This window comes from Aricia agestis, chromosome 2, assembly GCF_905147365.1.
Source record: "Aricia agestis chromosome 2, ilAriAges1.1, whole genome shotgun sequence".
NCBI classification, from domain to species: Eukaryota; Metazoa; Arthropoda; class Insecta; order Lepidoptera; family Lycaenidae; genus Aricia; species Aricia agestis.
Genome location: NC_056407.1, coordinates 9093014 through 9115401, shown reverse-complemented (window position 1 = coordinate 9115401; position 22388 = coordinate 9093014). Strand labels below are relative to the sequence as shown.

General features: G+C 42.5%; 1 protein-coding gene across 1 annotated transcript; it reads right to left on the bottom strand.

Annotated features, from left to right (window-relative positions):
* Positions 1 to 1376: 1376 nt before the first annotated feature.
* On the bottom strand, positions 1377 to 22243 carry LOC121736608. Its single transcript, XM_042127920.1, has 18 exons — positions 21982 to 22243; positions 20930 to 21064; positions 20595 to 20854; positions 18986 to 19181; positions 18513 to 18683; positions 17746 to 17875; positions 10762 to 10911; positions 10092 to 10231; positions 9096 to 9235; positions 8762 to 8917; positions 8245 to 8375; positions 7920 to 8096; positions 5806 to 5956; positions 5098 to 5241; positions 2956 to 3062; positions 2726 to 2858; positions 2204 to 2389; positions 1377 to 1484 (listed from the first exon to the last, which is right to left on the bottom strand). The coding sequence occupies exons 1-18, from the start codon at positions 22241 to 22243 to the stop codon at positions 1377 to 1379; spliced, it is 2877 nt and encodes a 958-aa protein (XP_041983854.1).
* Between the last annotated feature and the right edge of the window lie 145 nt (positions 22244 to 22388).

Genomic DNA, 22388 nt, shown 5'->3' with positions numbered 1-22388 from the left:
TAGGTATATAAACTAAAGGCGCCGTTCCGATCTTTTTTCGTTCCGAAAAATTCAATTAATATATGCCACTTTATGGCAGACTATAGTCCTAAAAATTCAAATAATATCCTACTTAATGACATAATGGGGATTGTCTATTTTTTTTTAATTTTGCTCATTACAAAAACATTTCGAGGAATAAGGTCAGTGATCGTTTTTCTGTATATAAACGAAAAAAATACCTATTAGTTACTTATATTTTTGAACAAATATGTTTAACCTTTGTTTGACCTTCAATGGCGTTAAATTAGCAATAAATTCGACCAACATTACGTTTCGAACTTTTGGTAAGCTTCTCGTATCAGCTTTCACATAATGAGAACTTGCAATTGACGAAAGGAAATTTAAAACAATACACATACACATACTCAGAGGTCACTTGTCCGCTGATGAAGACGTCAGAGCGAAACTTTAAAAATTTATGGAGAAAAAACTAGTCAATGAATTTCAAAATTATTTAATTTATATTCTTAAAATACCCTATTTTAACGAAAAAAAAACCGGCCAAGTGCGAGTCGGACTCGCGCACCGAGGGTTCCGACAGCTTAAAGGTATTATAGACCTGAGTATTTGGTATGAATTTCAATTTAATACCTCTACGCGTTTATGAGGAAATGGGTAGTAAGTTTAAAATTATTAAAAAAAAATATATTATGTGATGTAACTAAAAATTTATGGTTTTCGTAATTTTTCCTTTATCTATGCTATAAGACGTTGCTTCGTACCAAATTTCAAGATTCTGAGTTCACGGGAAGCACCCTGTAGGTTTTGATTCCCTTGCAAGTGTCGAAAATTTGCGGCATAAACGGCTGTATCTTTTGATTGCGTTGGCTTAGAAGTTTGATTTTTTCACAGCTTCAAGGGACAGTAGACCTGAGTAATTGATATAAATTTCAGCTTCATACCTCCACGCGTTCCTGAGAAAAAGGGTCTTGACAGACGGACGGACGGACAGACGGACAACAAAGTGATCCTATAAGGGTTCCGTTTTTTCCTTTTGAGGTACGGAACCCTAAAAATATAAAAAGTACATGTGATTTTTTTTGGACAATGCCCATTATACCATAGTCTGTCATAAAGTGGCATTTTAATAGAATTTACTCGCGATTAGCCGCGGTAAAGATCGGAACGGCACCTTAAGTTTATGTCCACAGTTTGTCTATACTCTCGCATTTCTACTGGTGGCCATGCTAAGGCTACTGGTACCTACTCGGAAAAACTGGCGTAACGAGTCTAGCTAGTTACTTAATTAGATTTATTCTGTTTATTACATTTTATGTGTTTCTGTCTGTTTATAATATTATTATTATTGTAAATAATATTCAGTATAATATTCACTAAAGTTCCTCTTTCTCTTGGCACCGGCAGTCCATAGTTTTACCCATTAGGTCTCCGCGTGGAAGATTTGGGTACATTTTGAACGGAAGCTTGTACAAGTGGCCACACTGAAAAGAAAAGTTAGGTACAGTACGAAGAAGAAGAATAAATAAGTACCTAAGTAATGTAAATAATAGTACGAGCGTCTTCGTTGTTACTTTTTATAGGTACTGTTCCTTAATTTCTTGGTACGATATCACTAACCGGCTTAACCTAGCTTTCATAGAAAAGGTGTATTTGATGATAGATTAGACAAAGTGATAGGTAGATGGACAAAAACAATCTGTCACATTATTAGGTATCGTTAAAATCGATCGGTCTCTCTATTGTTTCACATTCCTTCTGTTTTTTTTTTTTTTTTTTTTTTTTAATGAAATAAGGGGGCAAACGAGCAAACGGGTCACCTGATGGAAAGCAACTTCCGTCGCCCATGGACACTCGCAGCATCAGAAGAGCTGCAAGTGCGTTGCCGGCCTTTTAAGAGGGAATAGGTTAATATAGTAAGGAAGGGAAGGGAATAGGGAAGGGAAGAGAGGGGAATAGGGTAGGGGATTGGGCCTCCGGTAAACTCACTCACTCGACGAAACACAGCGCAAGTGCTGTTTCACGCCGGTTTTCTGTGAGAACGTGGTATTTCTCCGGTCGAGCCGGCCCATTCGTGCCGAAGCATGGCTCTCCCACGTATAACTCTGTGGCTTAAATTGCAGAAAAAGAGAGGACCATAATATTATCTAGTCAATAAAGTATCTAACATTAACTTAGAATTTGGAAGACAGAGCGATATTACCCAAATTGCCATATTCCGACAATACACACGTCTTGCGGCATGTTGGACAGTTTTCGCCAGAATGGACCAGGCGTATTGGAAGTATCTGTCACACTTGAGAGCCTGCTCCGCGCAAGCCACGATATAGCGTGTGGACAAATCGTGGTCACCAGATGAACCGGGTGTGTCCAATTTTCTGGATTTATTCTGAATTTAAGAGAAATTTAGGTAAGTATAGCCTTCTTTATGGAAGTAGTAACACGTGATGGAAACAGTAATTGGTAAGTAACTAAATTTAATATTTTTTCTAAAAATAGATTATTGTTAAATTAGCACCGATGCCCTCGGTCTGCCGGTATAGTTTCTTAAATAGAGGTAGGTACTTACCTATTTAGAAAAGATGACGATCTTATTATTATGACGGGTCACAGGTTATGTTGGAGTCTACAAGTTTATCAGCGACTGTACTTAACAACGTAGCTACACTTTCGAACAATGTAGCAAACCGAATTGATACCTAAATTGTAGATTGGGGAAAGTTACCATCATGAAGAACTGCGCTAGTTTCGTCCAAGCGTACGCGCTGGGCTGTCGACGCACCAAGTCCAAGAGCACAGACCGAGTAACGTTAATATCATGTCTTGATAAGCTTGAAGAAGAGATTGCTAGGAGAGTCCTAGATAATAAATATAGGTATAGGAGTGGGAGTTACGAAGGAACAAAGCGGTTTTCTTTAAATTCGTCAAAAAATAATTGTTAACCAAATTACTTACGAAAAGGGTTGACTGTAATAAACGCTGTTCTCCAAATACATTTTGGCTGCGGTCCAGTTACCCTTAACGAAATGACACTCTCCCTCTAAACTGTACAGGTAACAAGCCTGAAAATATCTTTAGTGTAGCGTATCTAAGCCGTTTTTCATAAATATCAAAAGCATGAGGAGCTTTCATGATAGGTAATAATAGTGAATGCTTTTAGGGCGTTCGCTGCGTTAAGCGTGCGCCCGGCGAGGCCACCCGCGAGGCGTGCTTGTTTCATGTCATCCCATAGAGCAGCGCTGCGTTGAGCGGGTCAGCCGTCGCCCGTCGCACGATTACTATGGGGAGCGCACGGGTGCCCGCGACGCGACGGGCAGCCGCGCCGGGCACACGCTCGACGCAGCGAACGCCCTTAGTAAAATATTGCGTTCAGGGGTATGTTATAATATTAGGTATCTTGAATATTTCATGGAAGTGCCTTGTACTATCAGAGAAGTTGATTCCTAGGCAGATGGGGGACCTACGTAGTTTGGTCGCGTTGTGTCAAACCCAGCCGACAGATCACAATTAACTAGAGATGTGCCAACTAGTCGCCGACAAGTCGGTAGACGGTAAAGCTATCCGGCCACTTTTGTAGTCGGCGACTAGTTGGCGAATAGTAGGCAAAAAGCGCCGACTAATCGGCTTTTTACTTTTTTGCTGTTATTGAAATTATATTGTAGAAAAACCTTGATTATTATTAATTATAATGTGTTCAGATCACACTCAATCAATGTTACACATTTTAAAATTGAATGAAGTGTTTCTGAAATGACCTGCTAGTAAAGAAATTATTTTTGTAAATATAATTTCAACTACAAATTAAGTACTTATGTATTATTAAATCGAAATTTCATGTACATGAAAAATTTACTGAAAACCATAGCTAAACAAAATAAAGTAACGTACCTATACTTTATTTTGTTTAGCTATGGTTTTCAGTAAATATTTCATGTACTTACATGAAATTTCGATTAAATAATACATAAGTACTTAATTTGTAGTTGAAATTATATTTACAAAAATAATTTCTTTACTAGCAGGTCATTAATTCAGAAACACTTCATTTAATTTTAAAATGTGTAACATTGATTGAGTGTGATCTGAACACATTATAATTAATAATAATCAAGGTTTTTCTACAATACGAACGCTAGGCGAAGTAAACATAAGTACTTAACACGATTCGACACGTTTGCAGGCGGCATGTGCGACGCGAAACAGCACTAAATAGCGTTACGGAAACTTCCGAAACTATGATCGGCCAATTAGTCGGCTTCTTTGCACCCGACTAATCGGCTAGTCGGCTAGTCGCCCAAAGTCATGATCGGCACATCTCTACAATTAACATTGAATTGACACGATCCGACCAAATGGCGTTGGTCTGTCAACTGCCTAGGAATCAACTTCCTCGATGGACATTGAGATAAGAAACAGTTGTATGTGCCTGTGTTGTTAGATTGTCGATGTATCATCGAAGAAATTGCTTTCTAGGCAGTTAGGACGTCTACGTCAAGTCTAACCCATCAGATGATCAGACCGATTCGACCGAATTATTTAGGTCCGCCATCTGCCTAGGTATCAACTTCTCTGATAGTACCTAATATACGTAGCTTTGATCTAACATAGAGATCATACATATTATAGTAATCTGTGCTTAGGGGGCGTCCACAGATTACATGAGGTGTTTTTTAAAAATTTCTGACCCTCCCTGCCCCCCTGGTGAGATTTCGTAAGATTTTATTCAACCCCCCCCCCCCCCCCCAATCGCACGTGAGATTATTCGAAATGTGGGTTTCTTACGTAAACGCGTTGGATTGTTTGTTTGTTTGTTTGTTTATTTGAAGTAGATGTACTTATAACGAACGAACGTTCGTTCGTTCGTTATAAGTTAGTGAATGATCTTAATCGTATTACTATTACGCTTACGATTAAATCTCAAGCATACGTACAATCCGGATGAAATGGACCAAAATAGTAAGTACAATTTTTCTTGTAACAAATGAGAAAAAAAATACGTGAGATTTGACTCGAGCCCCTCCCCCCCTAAAACACCTCACGTAATTTGTGGACGCCCCCTTAGGCCTTCTATACATGGGTAATATAATTTACACTGACTCCATTCCTCTTCGACGCGTGTTGCAAGTGGCACAGCGCGTCGGTGACCTCACCGCGCAACCGACAGCATAACGCCAGCAGGTGGTAGTACATCGGAGTGGCCCCGGCCTCGGGCAAGGACAGCGCCACACACACTTCGGCAAGCTGAACATACCATCGAGGAAATTGATTCCTACGCAGTTTGCAGACCAACGTCATTTGGACGGATCATGTCAATTTAATGTTAATTGTGATCGACAGATCACAATTGCTTGGTTTGCTGTAACGCGACCAAACTACATATTAGGTCCCCCATCTGCTTAGGAATCAACTTCCTCGATAGTACATATTCGGTTAACTACATTTTTCGTACCTACCTGCACAATAAATGGCTTAGTTAAAACATTTAACATAACTACACGCATGCGGTTAGTTGAAAGTTTCAGCGTGAAACATTTATTATTAAAATGAAAGGAAGACCTGGATGCGCTGTAATTGCAGTTGCAACTTGCATACCATACACACATCGAGGTGCAAACGATAGACGAAAACGACGATACGGGAAAGATGTTTTTGATCACTGGTCACACTGTAAATACTCGAGAGTTTTTTTTTTTTTATTGGGTTTGTTGAGAGAGTATTGTTGAGCGACCAATTTTATAATTAAATACTATTATGTTATATTCGTGACAATACTATATTTATATAGTTAGCCCAGTTAAAACTCACGGCGATCCCCCGTATGCGTAATAGCAGGTCGGCCACATCGTAGTAGGGGGTACAGCCGGCGAGAATGGGGGTGTGGTCCCACCAGTCGCCCAGCTCGCAGCCCCACGCGCGGGGGAACAGAGGCGACTCCGGTATGTCCTCACACGTCACTCTAAACCCGTTACGTAACAAGATTAGGCTTCTTAAAGACTAACGGCACTTGTCGGTCTGAATGCTCTCATAAGTCTTATGTCAAAACCGTTTGGCCCCTGCCAATGTAAAGGCTATTTCTTATAGGTTCAGTAGACAGCAGCAGGCTCTAAGCATGTTATTTTAATTTTCTGATTCAAATTACAAGTAAAATTCCCTTCCACATCTTATATATAAAATTCTCGTGTCACACTGTTAGGCCGCGTACTCCTCCGAAACGGCTTCACTAATTTTAACTAAATTTTATATGCATATTCAGTGGGTCTGATAATCGGCTACTGGGTAATTTTTATATTGTTAAGTGCATTTGTTGAATAAATAATAATAAATTGTTACAACTCGAGACTGACGGCGACCATTGTTTGTGCGACGGGATAGCGATGGACGTTGCCATGGTGACATACTTATTTAGTCACTTCAATAAAATAATATGGGCGAAATTTGGGCGAAATCCATACTAATATTATAAATGCGAAAGTATCTCTGTCTGTCTGTCTGTCTGTCTGTCTGTCTGTCTTGCTTTCACGCCAAAACTACTGAACCGATTGCAATGAAATTTTGTACACAGTTATTCTAGAGTCTAAGAAAGGACATAGGCTACATTTTGATGTGGGAAAATATCTTATTTCCATGAAAATATCGATGAAAATGAATTCGCATTGCGCGTGGCCAGCGCTCATCCCGGGGGTCCTGGGTTCGAGTCCCGCAGGCGGAACAAAAAGTTTTCAATGTTCCTGGGTCTTGGATGTGTATTAAAATAAAATTTCAAAAATCTTAAACATATTTTATGTATAATATTATAAAAAATCCAGAAATATATCGACGCAATGAACATTTTAGTTCTAATACGATTCAACAGATGGCGTTTTATTTTTTACTTTATTGTAACACTAGCTGTTGCCCGCGACTTCGTCCGCGTGGACTTTAGTTTATAGCGCGCGGTGTCAACAAAATTTGTGTCAAATTTAAAAACTTTTTAAAACCCTGGTAAGTGGTACCCCTCTTAGGGCCGCGTTACACCGGAATGGCAGCGCTGAAAGTGCTCGCCTCGCTGCTGCCATTCCGGTGTAGCGCGGCCCTTAATTAATCAAAATACCCAAAAACAGCTGTGCAGTGTGCACATAATCTATACTAATATTATAAATGCGAAAGTATCTTTGTCTGTCTGTCTGTCTGTCAGTCTCGCTTTCACGCCAAACGCCAAAAGTATCTCTGTCTGTCTGTCTGTCTGTCAGTCTCGCTTTCACGCCAAACGCCAAAACTACCGAACCGATGGACGATGGTAATGAAATTTTGTATACAGATAGTCTAAAGCCTGAGAAAGGACATAGGCTACTTTTTTTACTGGAAAAAAGGGTTGTAAGGGGGTGAAAATGCGTAAATTTGTTCAAATTAAGTTAGTTCCAACAATTCATAATAGATGGCGCCGTGCGTCTTCTACATCGCGCTGACGCTTGCTCAAAAGTCTTCCTATAAGACGTGGTATCATCTTACATTTAAGTTTCGATTTTTTTCGATTGTTATATCTATTCTACGGTATTAAATAACTCAGTACTTTATCTGTGCAGTGACGTAACCTTAAATCTATCAATGATAAATAGTTTATGGGTAAAGTTGTGTAATCGGAGGGCTAAATAAGCTTTAAAATTTGGCATAAAATATAAAGTTTAATATAAAAAAATGAAATACTTATTGTGTGCACACTGCACAGCTGTATTGATTTAAGGGGTACCAGGGTTTTTTTATAAAAGCTTTTGACACCAATTTTGTTGACATCGCGCGCTATAAAGTACTATAAACTGAAGTCCACGCGGACGAAGTCGCGGGCAACAGCTAGTACTTTATATGGCAAAGAAACGTTTGCCGGGACAGCTAGTAAATTCTAAAAGTCCATTGAAATTGGTTACTAGAAGGACTCGACGTACCTTTTAACATATTCCATTATTTTTTCGGAAATATTATGCAGCCCCCGGTGAAAATAGTAGGCACTTGCAATGATCCACAGTAGCGTACAAAACGGGTACAGACTGAGTATTGCTAAGAAAAACACCTCTGCTTGCTCTATGTCCTCGTCCACTACAAGACATGCTTTTAATAGTAAGCTGAAACGATTTGACTACGTCTTATTTAAAAAAAAATATTGGTTTTGTCGGTATAAATACTATGATTAATATGATAATATCTTAAAGCTCTACTTCAGCGATTTAGCTCTATATTTAAGCAATAAATAGAGTAAGAATAAAGATTTACCTCAAAGGATGACGAGGATTAAACTTAAGAGCCTTATCGATGCATACGTGCGCTAATTTTTTATCCACATCTTGGAAACAAGTGGCTAATTCTCGCCAAATATCCGAATCTCGTTTATACGTCGTTAGCAACTAGAAAAAATAGTCTAAACTAGCTGATTAATATTGGATTATATATAAAAAAAAGTACAGTAATATTATATTTATGAGACAAGTTATTAATCGTATTCTTTTTCAACAAGTAAATCACGATTATTGAAGTTGGTTTATTAAAATACATCTATTCGGTGGCGTAACTATAGGATGGCAGGGCTGGCAAATACCTCGGGCCCCCAACCCAAAAGGGCCCTTTTTTATACATTGTTTTATTATAACGTGACGATTTTTACTTATAGCTAGGGCTCCATCAATTTGCCACCGGCCCCGGATGTTCTAGTTACGCAACTGCATCCATTTGTATTTTGTTATCTACTTGAACAAAAATTAAAGGTAAAAAAGCATTTCTACTGCGTTTTTACTTGTAGGTAGAGTTCTATAGCATGGGGCGTGTCTTGCATCTGACGGGCCTGTCGCGCCGCCTGAAGCAGGCGGCCTCGGTCATCAAAATCTGGTGCACCAAGTATGGTCTCTGTTGCTGCTCGCATCATGTGAATATGTGCCATAGTCGTAAGCTCCTGTGTGTGAGACAATTTATAGGTTAACTGTAGGTCCTATCGTTACAACTTACAGCTAACTTACTTTATCCTATATATAATTGGTCGTTACTGTCACAGAACATTTATAGAGGAACGTTACCTCTCATTCCTCTACTCCCCTCAAGGTATCATGTACTTGACTAATCAACAGACATACCTCGAACGCTTCATCAGATTCTAGAAACTGACTCGCATTGAAGTTATTGTTGACATAGTGTGCTGCTTCTTGCCAAAAGGAACTCTCTATCTCCACTCGTGTTTTACTTGTGATTAGGTCGTGATCGAACGTGCAGGAATCTAAAGATTAAAATGGCAGATAAATAAAATTCATAAAACTTGACGTTTAACTTAGTAGGTTTAGTAGAAAAAGAGTTCTCTGCCAGGCCAGAGATACGGTAGAGACTAAATTACAAAACTAGCGAGATATTGTTTGTTATCCCGTAATAGCAAACGAGGACTTTTTAAAATGACTTCCGATTCATACAAAAATTGCTACGTTTTATATACTTAGATTTAAAGTATTTCTCCATATTCGGTTAAGTTGGCATTCGATCAACCTGGCGGCGAGGAATTTCGCGGGCTTTAATTTATTCGAAAAAAGAGAGAGCTCGATATAAAATTGTGACATTACATATACATATACAAGATACATATACAGGGTGTAACAAAACTAGTGATAATACTTTAATAGGGTGTGTACTATGTATCTGTTCCTTGTAGAGAGTTCACTGAGAAAGTAGCAGCGCTGAAAGACCGTTTTATTCACTTTTGTATGGGCAAGCGCCCCAGCGTCACGAGTTTCCACATATAAGGATGCGTTTCTACTGAAGCGGAGCGGAGCGGAGCTTAGCGGTGCCCGAATTGACCAATCGTGCTATTCCAGCGGAATGACAGCGAAGATTTCGAGCATGGTGATTGGTCAATTCGGCACCGCTAAGCTCCGCTCCGCTTCAGTGGAAACGCAGCCTAAAAGTGAAAAAAAAATATTTTCACAGTGAACTCTAAAAGGAACACAGGTGCACACCCTAAAGTATTATCATTTATCACTTAGTTCTGTTACACTTGTAGAGGATTCGATGGAATTTACATACCTCGTTTCGGAAGACACTTAGTTCTGTTACACCTTGTAGAGGATTCGATGGAATTTACATACCTCGTTTCGGAAGAGTATACAGCAGCTGTGCTGCGGCGCTGACCGTCTCCCGCCAGTGGCGGTCCGTGTGGCTGCAGCCGGAGACCTCGCGGGGCTGCGCAGACTGCTCCTCTCTCCTCAACATCTCCATCAGTTCGTTGCTTCAAAGTTGTTTAGTTAATGAAAAGAGCGTCTTTGTCAGACGTAGTTTTTCTCCGAAGAAACACCTCCGAAGTTATTTTTTTTTTTATGAAATAAGGGGGCAAACGAGCAAACGGGTCACCTGATGGAAAGCAACTTCCGTCGCCCATGGACACTCGCAGCATCAGAAGAGCTGCAGGTGCGTTGCCGGCCTTTTAAGAGGGAATCGGGTAATAGGGGAGGGTAGGAATGGGACGGGAAGGGAATAGGGGAGGGTAGGGAAGGGAAAAGGGTAGGGGATTGGGCCTCCGGTAAACTCACTAACTCGGCGAAACACAGCGCAAGCGCTGTTTCACGCCGGTTTTCTGTGAGAGCGTGGTATTTCTCCGGTCGAGCCGTCCCATTCGTGCCGAAGCATGGCTCTCCCACGTATATATATATATATATTTATAAATAAACAGTGGCTAATTTCAAGGTTTATTAAAACGCCTCAACCATATTAATTAAGATAGTAAATAATATACTTAATTAGAAGGAATGGAATCCATACTTAGTAACACTAGGTGGTACGGATGATTTTCTAAGAGGTCTTGCTAGTTTGATCTCTACTAATATGAAAGGATTGCTTCCGTCGCCGTCGCTCACGCTGGCTACTGATGACATGTTCGTGTCATCTAACTGGTTTGTTTCTGAAGTTACCCTAAAATGAAAAGTTTTACAAAAAAGTGCTGAGCTGCTTGAATTGAAATCACAATAACAGCAATTGAAGCAAACGAACTCGTGAGCAATTACAGCTTGCTTGCTTATCACAATTTTTTTTAAATGAAATATGGGGGTGTAGCAGTACCTACGTTCGCTCGCCGATTGAAACAAAGAAAACAACGCAGAAAAGAAACAAATGAAACACAGAAGAAAATCGTTCTGCAAAGGACGTATGTTCGCAATGACAAGAGAAACAGCTGTCCGTGTAATAATACCGGACATGAACCGGCCCTGAAAAGTTCGTTTTTCTAATAAGAATTCTTCGCAACACTACACTACGCGTCTTCACATCGAGGCTACGTCGAGCGAGGGATCTTCGCAGCGTGGCTACGGTCTTCATGGCGTTTGCAGAGCTTCAGAACATCTTCACAAAATGGCGGCACTATAATTATTACCGGCACGGCCGCGACCGACAGCGAGACGACGTCGGTATGGAAATCGCGCGCGGACTGAATTCGCTCCTCGCAACTTCCCACACGCCAGTGCCCGCGAAGGGGCCCCGGGTGGGAAACCATGTCCAGGGACTATACCCCTCTGCATGGGAAAATACCATTTTGTAAATACCGTTTTAAGGGAAAACCCCCGCGACAGAACGCGGGGAAAACCAGGGAAAGACCGATTACACGCCTGACCAGGCCACAATCTATCATCAGACGCAGCAGGTTAACCAGGTGGTGCGTGCGGGCCCCGGCCGGGACCAAGGGAACGTGTATGGGTCCACTCCCGCACACACCACTACTACCACGCCTGCGGACCAAAGCGACCTGGGAAATAAATAAGGGGGAGTACTTCCACCGCCTTTTTTATTATTGGCGGACGGGGGGAAGTGGCTAGGAAGGGAGATGAAGAAAGCTTCCGAACCCGGCCTTTTTTATTTTTGGCGGACGGGGGAAAGTTACGCCGTGGGGTCGACGGCTACGACAATAGGGCTGCCGCGTCCGTCAGGCCCCAGGCGGAAAAGAAAAATATACGCCGGCATGTAAATTGCCGGCGCAGGGATAGGAGGGGGGAGACAATCCCACGGTGATAGTGGGCGCCGCGGCTAAGTGCCGCGGCGCAATCTCCTCCTCTTCAGTAATTGGGGGGGCGGATGTTCCGCGGTGTCCTCTGGGACGACGTCTCGGGGGAGTCGATGTCTGTCCGGCGGCCGTGCATGCCACGGCGCCAGGTTGGCCAACTCAGGTAAGCGCGAGGCGTCCGCTCGCGCGAAAAGACTCTTGGAGAGTTGCGCTACGAACGCCTCAACGCTCTCCACGTGCAGATCTCTCGCGATGGTGTCGTTTCTCACGTACCACGGCGCTCCGGCGATTCGGCGTAGCACCTTGTTCTGCACTCTCTGAAGCGTTCGCTTGTGCGAGTCAGAGAGCAGATGGTGCCACGCTGGGGCCGCGTACGTGAGGCGGCTGCGGACATATGTTTTATACAATGCTATGCGCATGTTAAGAGGGATCTGCGGTGACGAGTAGGCCGGGTACAGCTGGGCTACTGCTGCCTTGGCTCCTGCTACCGCTGCTTGGCACTGGGCTGCCATGGAGAGACGTCGGTCGATGAGGACACCCAGGTATTTGGCAGTCCTACCCCAGGGTATCTCTACATCTCCGATCTTCAAAGGCGCCGGATGGCCAGATCTCCTAGTGACAGCGAGCGCTTGGGACTTGCCTGCGTTAACAGACAGTCTCCACTTACTCAGCCAGTCGGGGAGGAGATCCAGCGTCCTTTGAATTTTGATGGCTGCATGGTCAGGTGTTAGCGATGAGGCGAAAAACGCCGTGTCGTCAGCGTAGAGCGCCGCCTGGGTTGCCGGATCCGTAGGTACATCACTCCCGTAATGGTTGTACAGGTCCGGGGAAATACAGCCCCCTTGGGGGACACCTGCGGTGATGGGGCGCTCTGTGGAGAGGACCCCGTCGACACGGACTTGGAAGGTCCGTCCGTAAAGGAAGGATGCCAGTACCCTTACCATAAAAAGTGGGACGCCGGCTTGAATGAGTTTATAGAGAAGGCCGTCATGCCACACACTGTCGAACGCCTTTTCCATGTCTAAAAATACTGCGACCGTGGCCTCCTTCTTGTTGGCCGCAACGGAAAGGTGGTTGACCACGCGCACTAGCTGGAGGGTTGTGCTCAGTCCGGAACGGAATCCGAACTGATCCCTTCGAGGAATTCGCGGCCTGCGAGAGCCCATATTTATACTCGGGCGATGCCAGCGCCGCGAGCCGCGGCGCGGCCAGTTTCTCGCGCGGCAATCATAATTACCTTGTAAATATTTCTTATTCAATTTTTTTCCCTTTCTAATTTTTGTAAATGTTTTTAAACCTTTCTGTACATCTCTTTCTAATTGTAATAGCCAATCACAATCAATCTTTTAATCTTTGTACATTTTGTAATAATAATAATTAACTCATTTTTTTGTATATAAGCAGCGCATTTTTGTAAATAAATCACTACAGTTCACCACAGTATATCGAGTTTTACTCTATACTCCTCCGACCTCTAGTGAACTCTTAGAGTGACGAACCGGTCCTCCAAACTGGTGACCCCGAAGAACAACAAGCACCTGCAAGAAGAAACTCTGGCCGAAGAACAGCAAGCACCATCAAGAGGAATCTCTGCCCGGGAAGCTCTCCGCAACGAAACGCTGCACGACGAAACGATGCTCGGAAGAAACGCTGCACCACGAAACGCTGCACAACAAACCTCTTCCCGACGAATCGCCGCACCACCAGCTCTTCACAATGGAAAATAGAGGCGAATCCCTGCCGGAAACCTCGGCACTCACCATCAACCCAGCGACGTCACCATCATCCCAGGAAATCGCCGGCATTGCCCTGTCAATGCGAATCCCGCCATTCTGGAGAGACAAACCCAGGCTCTGGTTCGTCACCTTCGAAGCAGCCACCAGCAGTCTTCAGAAAAACCAAAGCCAGCTCTCCCAGATGGTCATCGCTCGCCTGGAACAAGAAGACATCGAGCAAATCGCCGACCTGCTTTACAACCCGCCAGAGACGAACGAATACCAAGCTCTTAAGGACCGGCTCATTTCCGCATATGAAGAATCCGACAGTCGGCAATTCCAAACGCTGCTGTCGGACATGGAATTGGGAGACCAGAAACCATCACAATTACTCCGACGTATGCGAAACCTGGCTCGCAACAAGGTCCCCGATTCCACCCTACAGCTCATGTGGGCCAATCTCCTCCCGACAAATATTCGCTCCGTCCTGGCCGTCAGTGAAACGTTCCAGTCGAAGACCACACTCGACGAGCAAGCTGCGCTGGCCGACAAAATAATGGAGCGGTCAACTGTAAATACTGTACATAGCATTTCATCAACAACTCATCGTGTAAATAGCTCCGCATCAACATCATCAAACATCGAGTGCCTGCTCATAGAAGAAGTAAGAAAACTGTCTCTAGAAGTCGCTGAACTAAAAAAACATCAGTACAACAACAATAACTATAGAAGAGGACACTACCAACGGTCAAGACAGAGATCAACATCAAGATTCCGGCAACGGTCAACTTCGCGTCCACGGTCTGCATCACCATCGCCATTCTGTTATTACCACAACAGATTCGGCAAGGAAGCGAGAAAATGTACGCAACCGTGTACATTCAACAACAAGTCGGAAAACTAAGCAGAACGTTGGCAGCGGCGGAATCCGGCGTTCACAATAAACAATACCGCCTATTCGTCACGGACAAGAGTACGAATCTAACCTTTTTGGTAGACACGGGTGCAAACATATCCGTCATACCGAAAAAGAAAGGCCTCCGTCTCCAGCCACTACCTTTTCAACTTTACGCCGCCAACAACACCGTCATCCCGACATACGGCGAGAAAACACTAGAACTCAACATCGGACTTCGCCGACCCTACAAATGGAAATTCATCGACGCAGCAGTATCAAAGCCAATCCTCGGTGCCGACTTCCTGCAACACCACGAACTCATAGTCGACTTGAAGAACAGAAGACTCGTCGACGGGAGAACCAGTCTACACATCAACGCTCCTGGACGCTACACGGACGTACCTACTGTCCGTAGCGTCGACAGCACGCAGTCGTACCACGACATACTAGCTGACTTCCCCGGCATCACACGACTGACAGCGATGAACATCACGCCGAAACATAGCGTCGAACATTTCATCGAGACGTCTGGGCCACCGCTACATTGTCGCGCCCGACCGCTACAGCCACATCGCTACAATCAAGTGAAAAAAGAATTCGAAAATGTGATGCAACAAGGTCTCTGTCGTCCCAGCAAGAGCGCCTGGTCTTCTCCGCTTCACGTCGTACCAAAGAAGAACGGCGACATAAGGGTGTGCGGCGACTACCGACGACTAAACGCAGTAACGAAGCCCGACCGCTACCCTATCCCACGACTACGAGATTTCACTTTCCAACTCGCCGGAAAAACCATTTTCTCGACGATCGACTTGAACCGGGCCTACCAGCAATTACCAATCCATGAAGAGGATATAGAGAAGACAGCAATCATCACACCATTCGGTTTATTCGAATTCCCGAGAATGTGTCCCGGCCTGAGAAACGCAGGCCAGATATTTCAACGTTTTATACACGAAATACTGCAAGGCTACGACTTCGTCTTCTCGTTCATCGACGACTTGTTGATCGCATCCAGCAGCGAAGAAGAACATCGCCAACATCTGCGGTGTGTTCTTCAACGCCTAGAAGAAAACAGAATCACGATAAATCCAGCTAAATGTGTACTCGGCAAGCAAGAAGTTAAATTCCTCGGCTTCACCGTAAACAGCGACGGAATCAAGCCGCCACAAGACAAACTACAAGCAATAGAAGAATTCCCATTACCGACGAATATAGAAGAACTACGACGTTTCCTCGGCATGCTAAACTTCTACCGAGACAGCATTCCAAACGCCGCTACAATTCAAGCCCCGTTACACGCATACCTACATAATGCGAAAAAGCGAGACAAAACACCGATCGAGTGGAACGAGACATCGAAAGAAGCATTCATGGCTTGCAAAAATAGCATCAAAAACGCTGTTTTGCTTGCCCACCCGAATCACAAAGCACCGATCGCTATTTTCTCCGACGCCTCGGACACCGCAGCGGGAGCTGTAATACAACAATTCAACAATAACAAATGGCAACCACTCGGCTACTTCTCGAAGAAATTTACAACAGCGCAAACGAAGTACAGCACCTACGATCGCGAACTTCAAGCTATCTACATGTCAGTAAAATACTTCAGAAAAATTTTCGAAGGCCGAGAACTCATTATATTCACCGACCACAAGCCATTGACATTCGCCCTACAGAAGAAAACATCAACATCGGAAACTCCGAGAAGAACTCGACAACTACTTTTTATCTCCGAATTCACGCACGACATTCGTCATATCAGCGGAAAAGACAACATAGTCGCCGATACATTCAGCCGCATCGAAACAATCAACACGCCGTCAGCTGTAAATTACGAAGAGTTATCTCGCGCACAAGAGCGAGATAGCACGCTACCTACACTCTAAAGTCAAGAAAACTTAAGTTTCAAAACAACTACGCTACCTAACTCCGATATCAAGATTGTATGCGAAACTTCAACAAAATACGTTCGGCCGTACATTCCGCAAGACTTTCGACGCGCCGTGTTTGATTCCATTCATAAAATAAGTCATCCTGGAACAAAAGCATCAAGAAAACTCATCGCGCAAAAATTCTTCTGGCCGTCAATGAACTCCGACATTAGCGAGTGGACGAAAACCTGCATACAATGTCAGCGAAGCAAAATACAACGACATACATCGAGCGCCGTGTCGACATTCCCACAAGTCGATCGCTTTCAATATACGCACATCGACATAGTCGGACCACTGCCTACAACAGTGACTGGTCATAGATACCTACTTACTATGATCGATCGCTCGACAAAATGGCCTGAAGCTGCACCGCTCACCGAGATCACCGCCGAAACCGTCGCAAGAACATTCTACGAGCAATGGATAGCGAGATTCGGGTGTCCGACTACAATTTATACTATAATTAATAATGTTATTTTACATATAATATCTATATAATTAATAATGTTATTTTACAATAACAACCGATCAAGGACGCCAGTTCGAGAGTCAGCTGTTCGTCAACCTAACTCAATGTATGGGAATAGAAAAAACCCGTACAACGCCGTATCACCCACAATCTAACGGGATGATCGAACGCTGGCATCGAAGTCTCAAGAATTCACTGAAAACAAGACTCATCAACAGTAATACATCGTGGATCGACGAGCTACCTACAGTTTTACTCGGACTACGCGCCGCCATACAAGCAAACGGGTCACCTGATGGAAAGCAACTTCCGTCGCCCATGGACACTCGCAGCATCAGAAGAGCTGCAGGTGCGTTGCCGGCCTTTTAAGAGGGAATAGGGTAGTAGGGGAGGGTAGGGACAGGAAGGGAAGGGAATAGGGGAGGATAGGGAAGGGAATAGGGTAGGGGATTGGGCCTCCGATAAACTCACTCACTCGGCGAAACACAGCGCAAGCGCTATTTCACGCCGGTTTTCTGTGAGAACGTGGTATTTCTCCGGTCGAGCCGGCCCATTCGTGCCGAAGCATGCTCTCCCACGTATAAACAAAAAACAATACGACCGTTTTACAAAGTAAGTCTACCTAACTATTTACTTAAGGGTTACTTTAATAATTAGTAATAAATAATAATGTAGTTTAAGCTTCAGTCTGCTTCACAAATTCAAGCCTCAACAGGTGATTTTAGTTTGTACTGTACTTGTTAGTTTTCGCAGATCCAATTCTATTCGAGGACACAGTCTGCGACAAGAAGCATTCCGCTGTGCACTCCTCCGGCGACAACTTCGTTTGTACTTGCTTTAGGGGCATCGCCAGACGGACGGTATGCTCTAAAAGTATTAAAAAACATGCCATACACTTAAATTACCGTAATTCAATATGTAAAATATCAAAACATTGAGCCTAGACTACATCTTATATTTAAAATTCTCGTGTCACAATGTTAGGCCGCGTTCTCCTCCGAAACGGCTTTACTGATTTTAACCAAATTTTATATGCATATTCAGTGGGTCTGAGAATCGGCTACTGGGTACTTTTTATATTGATAAGTGCATTTGTTGAATAAATAATAATAAATCTTTACAACTCGAGACTGACGGCGACCATTGTTTGTGCGACGGGATACCGATGGACGTTGCCATGGTGACATACCTATTTAGTCACTTCAATAAAACACTAGGGGCGAAATACTTTATATGGCAAAGAAACGTTTGCCGGGACAGCTATAATGGTCCAAAACATTTAAATTTTTTGACATGTCACATGAATTTATCTTTTCACTAGCGTTGTTGATTGGTTCATTCTTCGACGCTAGCCAATCAAAAGTGATGAGAATAAATGAACTTCTGTCAAAAAAAAAAAAACTCAGAAACTGCCCGCATAGATGAGTAATAAAATTTTGAACAAATTCTGATATTTTATATGAAGTTTGGTGTCGTTTAAGCCATATAAGTACAAATAATTTACCACCAGGGTAGATCAGTTTGAGCAGGTCGAGGTAAGTAACATAACAGTAACGTTCCACTCCACACACGTGAACCTCTACTGGCCAAGCGTGGTCGTGGAGATGGTGGTACAACCATTCCTCTGCACTCTTGACGACCAAGGATCGGTGGAAGGATGTCCATAGCACCGCATCTGATAAAATATGTTTTGGGATTTAGTACATGAATAAGTAGGTACCCAAATGATTAATCACACGAACTTGTGTATGAACCATAAAATTCGTAGGTGTGTTAGAGGAAAATATTTTCTTATACTTTATAGTTATTGATTCCTATTTCATACGGATGGTTAAAGACTGTCGGTTTTATTAATATATTATTGGGAAAACTATTTTTACCAAACATTGGGTTCTATAGTACAGGTATTTATATATTATTATAATATAAATACATAATATAATATACACACTAACAAGCTACTCTATGTATTCTTACTTTTGTTATCAATATGATCCAAATCTACATTGTTTGGATTCTGAAACTCTTTTAAATTATCGCAGAAGAATTTTTTATCGTTTCTCGCGTAGCTCTCTTCATCAATTCGCAGGCTTTCCCACTTGGGGTAAAAGTTGGTGTGATTGAATCGACTAGGAACCAGCCCGCCTTTGTCAAATAGCACTATGTGAGTGTTCTAGGAAAAATATATTATATTATTAGTCTAGAAAGATCATCAGTGCATTCTTATTTCTTACATAATATTAGTCTAAATCAAGGATGAAAGGGAAATGAATGAAAATGTATGTGTTTTGTAGTTTAGAAAGTTCTTAGTTCTAAACTTTTGCTTCAGCGTGATGAATGCTGTTTTGCAGGGCCGTCTCTAGCCCATGTGGCGCCCGTGTGCAAACATTACCCTTGCGCCCCCTACCAGCGCGCGCGCAGTCAAAATGAAATGGGTACAAAGTAAAAGTACAGTTTATCCGGCCGCTTAAGGGTGAGGACTCTAAGCGGTGGCTTCTTTCGTTCCACCAAACGAACTATAACAGCACATCAAGTTACCACATAGGTACTGTCAAATTTCTCCAATATAAAATAGATAACAAACTCTATTTTTATTTGTTTGTAGATTGAAGTTTTTTTCGGTTTTGACCATGATGTGCTCTTGAGTCTTGACTGACCCTAACAAGCCTAACCCCAAAACGTAAATCTTATATCGCTTAAGTACTTCAATTTTACTTTAAATTTCATGTTCTATACTTATTAAACATCACATCATCACAACATCGGTATTAAATCGATTTCATTGAAGAGCTCTAACTTCTCTACATCCGAAGAGCCAGCATGGCACAGTTTGTTTTCTAAATTAGAACACTGTGCTTTTTTGTATTTAAATCCAAATCCTCCCACTACCTGTTTTGAAAAAACGAGCGATAGGACACTCACTATTACACCAAATAAAATAATCTTCATTTATGTGTTTTTAAGGTTCATTTCGCGTTGAAAAATAAAGAATATAATATTTATATTGCAAAAGCCAAGCCGCTCATGGCGCGCCTTGCTTTGCTGTAATTCTACAAATATAAGAAGAGCTTCGGATATTACACAAAAATGTTTGCAAACTGGAGTTCTTTTCACGTTGGTCAATAAAGCGTGGGCCGTGGCGGCCGGCCAGCGCGGGCGCGCGCCAAATGCGAGCGACGCTCGGCGCCTCTAGGACCGCGGCGCCCGTGTGCACCGCACACATTGCACCTAAGGGAAGAAGCCCCTGCTGTTTTGATCTTTCATATTATTGAATATTTTTATGGACTAATTTTAATAACATGCCTTTAAATATAGAGTGTGGCTCCTGCAGGATTTTTTTGTTACGCACGAAGCTGTGGAAATTAGCCTGTATGTACCATCGAGGAAATTGGTTCCTACGCAATTGACAGACCAACGTCATTTGGTCGGATCATGTCAATTTCATGTTAATTGTGATCTATCGACTGGGTTTGACGTAACGTGACCATACTACGTAGGTCCCCCATCTGCCTAGGGATCAACTTCTCTGAAAGTACATAACAGCTAAAATATTTAAGTAAGTAAAGAAAATTTAAAAAATTATAACCTCTACTTTACACATCGGCATTTCGGTGATGCATGCGTAGGAGAGTGAATCGTCACTCGGAATATTTATGTTGTAGCACCCAATCAAAGTGAATTTGAGAAGGTTGGTATCTCTGAGAACTTTATGACCTTGAGCATTTTCTTCACTTCGCTTAGCCTCAATTTCAATTGATATGAGTGGTAGGCTTAACCAACTTTTCGCATGCAGAACTGATCGAGTAGAAGAGTCCATACGTTTTTCTACTGCCATGTAGTCTACATCTTAAAATATTAGTAAATTAACTTAAAATATTTACGGAGAGAAATTTTACCTAATATTTGTAACAGAATTTGTACCTGTAAAAATTTTACCAATATCAATGTTGCAATGATAAGAAAAAACCTCGCAAAGGCTATGTTCTTCTTCTACCACTTCTTCTAATATTTCTTCTTTTTGTTGCTTTTCATGTTGATAAGTAGGTTGTATTGATACTGCGAACAAATGTGTACAGTACCTTTTAAGTCTTACATACCTACACATTTCATAGAAATTAGTACTTTTTTTTTAATGAAATAAGGGGGCAAACGAGCAAACGGGTCACCTGATGGAAAGCAACTTCCTTCGCCCATGGACACTCGCAGCTTCAGAAGAGCTGCAGGTGCGTTGCCGGCCTTTTAAGAGGGAATAGGGTAATAGGGGAGGATAGGGATGGGAAGGGAAGGGAATAGGGTAGGGGATTGGGCCTCCGGTAAACTCACTCACTCGGCGAAACACAGCGCAAGCGCTGTTTCACGCCGGTTTTCTGTGAGAACGTGGTATTTCTCCGGTCGAGCCGGCCCATTCGTGCCGAAGCATGGCTCTCCCACGTATAAACTTACTTACTTCTAACATTATAGTACCACTATATTTGCTATTTTCTATGGATACAAGACTGACAGTGTTTTAAAACTCGAGGCTTCCCAAAACACTAATTCTAAGATGTATTATGCCACTGAAATGTGTAACGAGCAATGAAATTTAAGATTTTCGTATGAAATTAGCTCTACAGTCTACACTAATTAAGGAACAGCAAATATTCTGTAGAGTGTGGAGGAGCTAGGACTAACGTAGGAGAGCCATGCTTCGGCACGAATGGGGCGGCTCGACCGGAGAAATACCACGTTCTCACAGAAAACCGGCATGAAACAGCGCTTGCGCTGTTTCACGCCGAGTGAGTGAGTTTACCGGAGGCCCAATTCCCTTCCCGATCCTCCCCTATTCCCTTCCCTTCCTACCCTTCCCTATTAAAAGGCCGGCAACGCACCTGCAGCTCTTCTGATGATGCGAGTGTCCATGGGCGACGGAAGTTGCTTTCCATCAGGTGACCCGTTTGCTCGTTTGCCCCCTTCTTTCATAAAAAAAATATTACCTGCGAGAGGAGTATCAGCAAACTTATTCATATTCTGGTAATCTGAGGGATCATATTCTATTAGTCCAACTAGTGCTTCAGACTTCGTGCGTTTTATGTTACTAGTCATGGATTTGGCTATGACTAGTTGGTCCAGGAAGGTGGCTTTAATGTCGTACTCCATAGGATCCTCATCAGGTATTTCCAAATTTAAAATTTTGACTATCACAAAGTCTGGAGTAAATATTTTATCTTTGGATTCCGATTTAGTTACTTTCTTCATACTTGAATCTGAAGAGTGAGAAACGAATTTTTTTAGTAAATAAATTTTATAGTAATAGTGGTAATATAATATAAATTTTATGAATTAAATATGTTTGATGTTTTAACTTTTAATAATAAAAATATTTCTTATTTAATTTACTTAC

What these genes read in the sequence shown, in the direction of transcription:
- LOC121736608 (XM_042127920.1), bottom strand. Translation starts at nt 22,243, where the DNA reads ATGAAGAAAGTAACTAAATCGGAATCCAAAGATAAAATATTTACTCCA. An exon ending in GGATCATATTGATAACAAAA is followed by an intron (nt 18,684 to 18,985) that starts GTAAGAATACAT and finishes ATATTTTATCAG; the next exon opens with ATGCGGTGCTATGGACATCC. An exon ending in TATTACAGTCAACCCTTTTC is followed by an intron (nt 2,859 to 2,955) that starts GTAAGTAATTTG and finishes TTTATTATCTAG; the next exon opens with GACTCTCCTAGCAATCTCTT.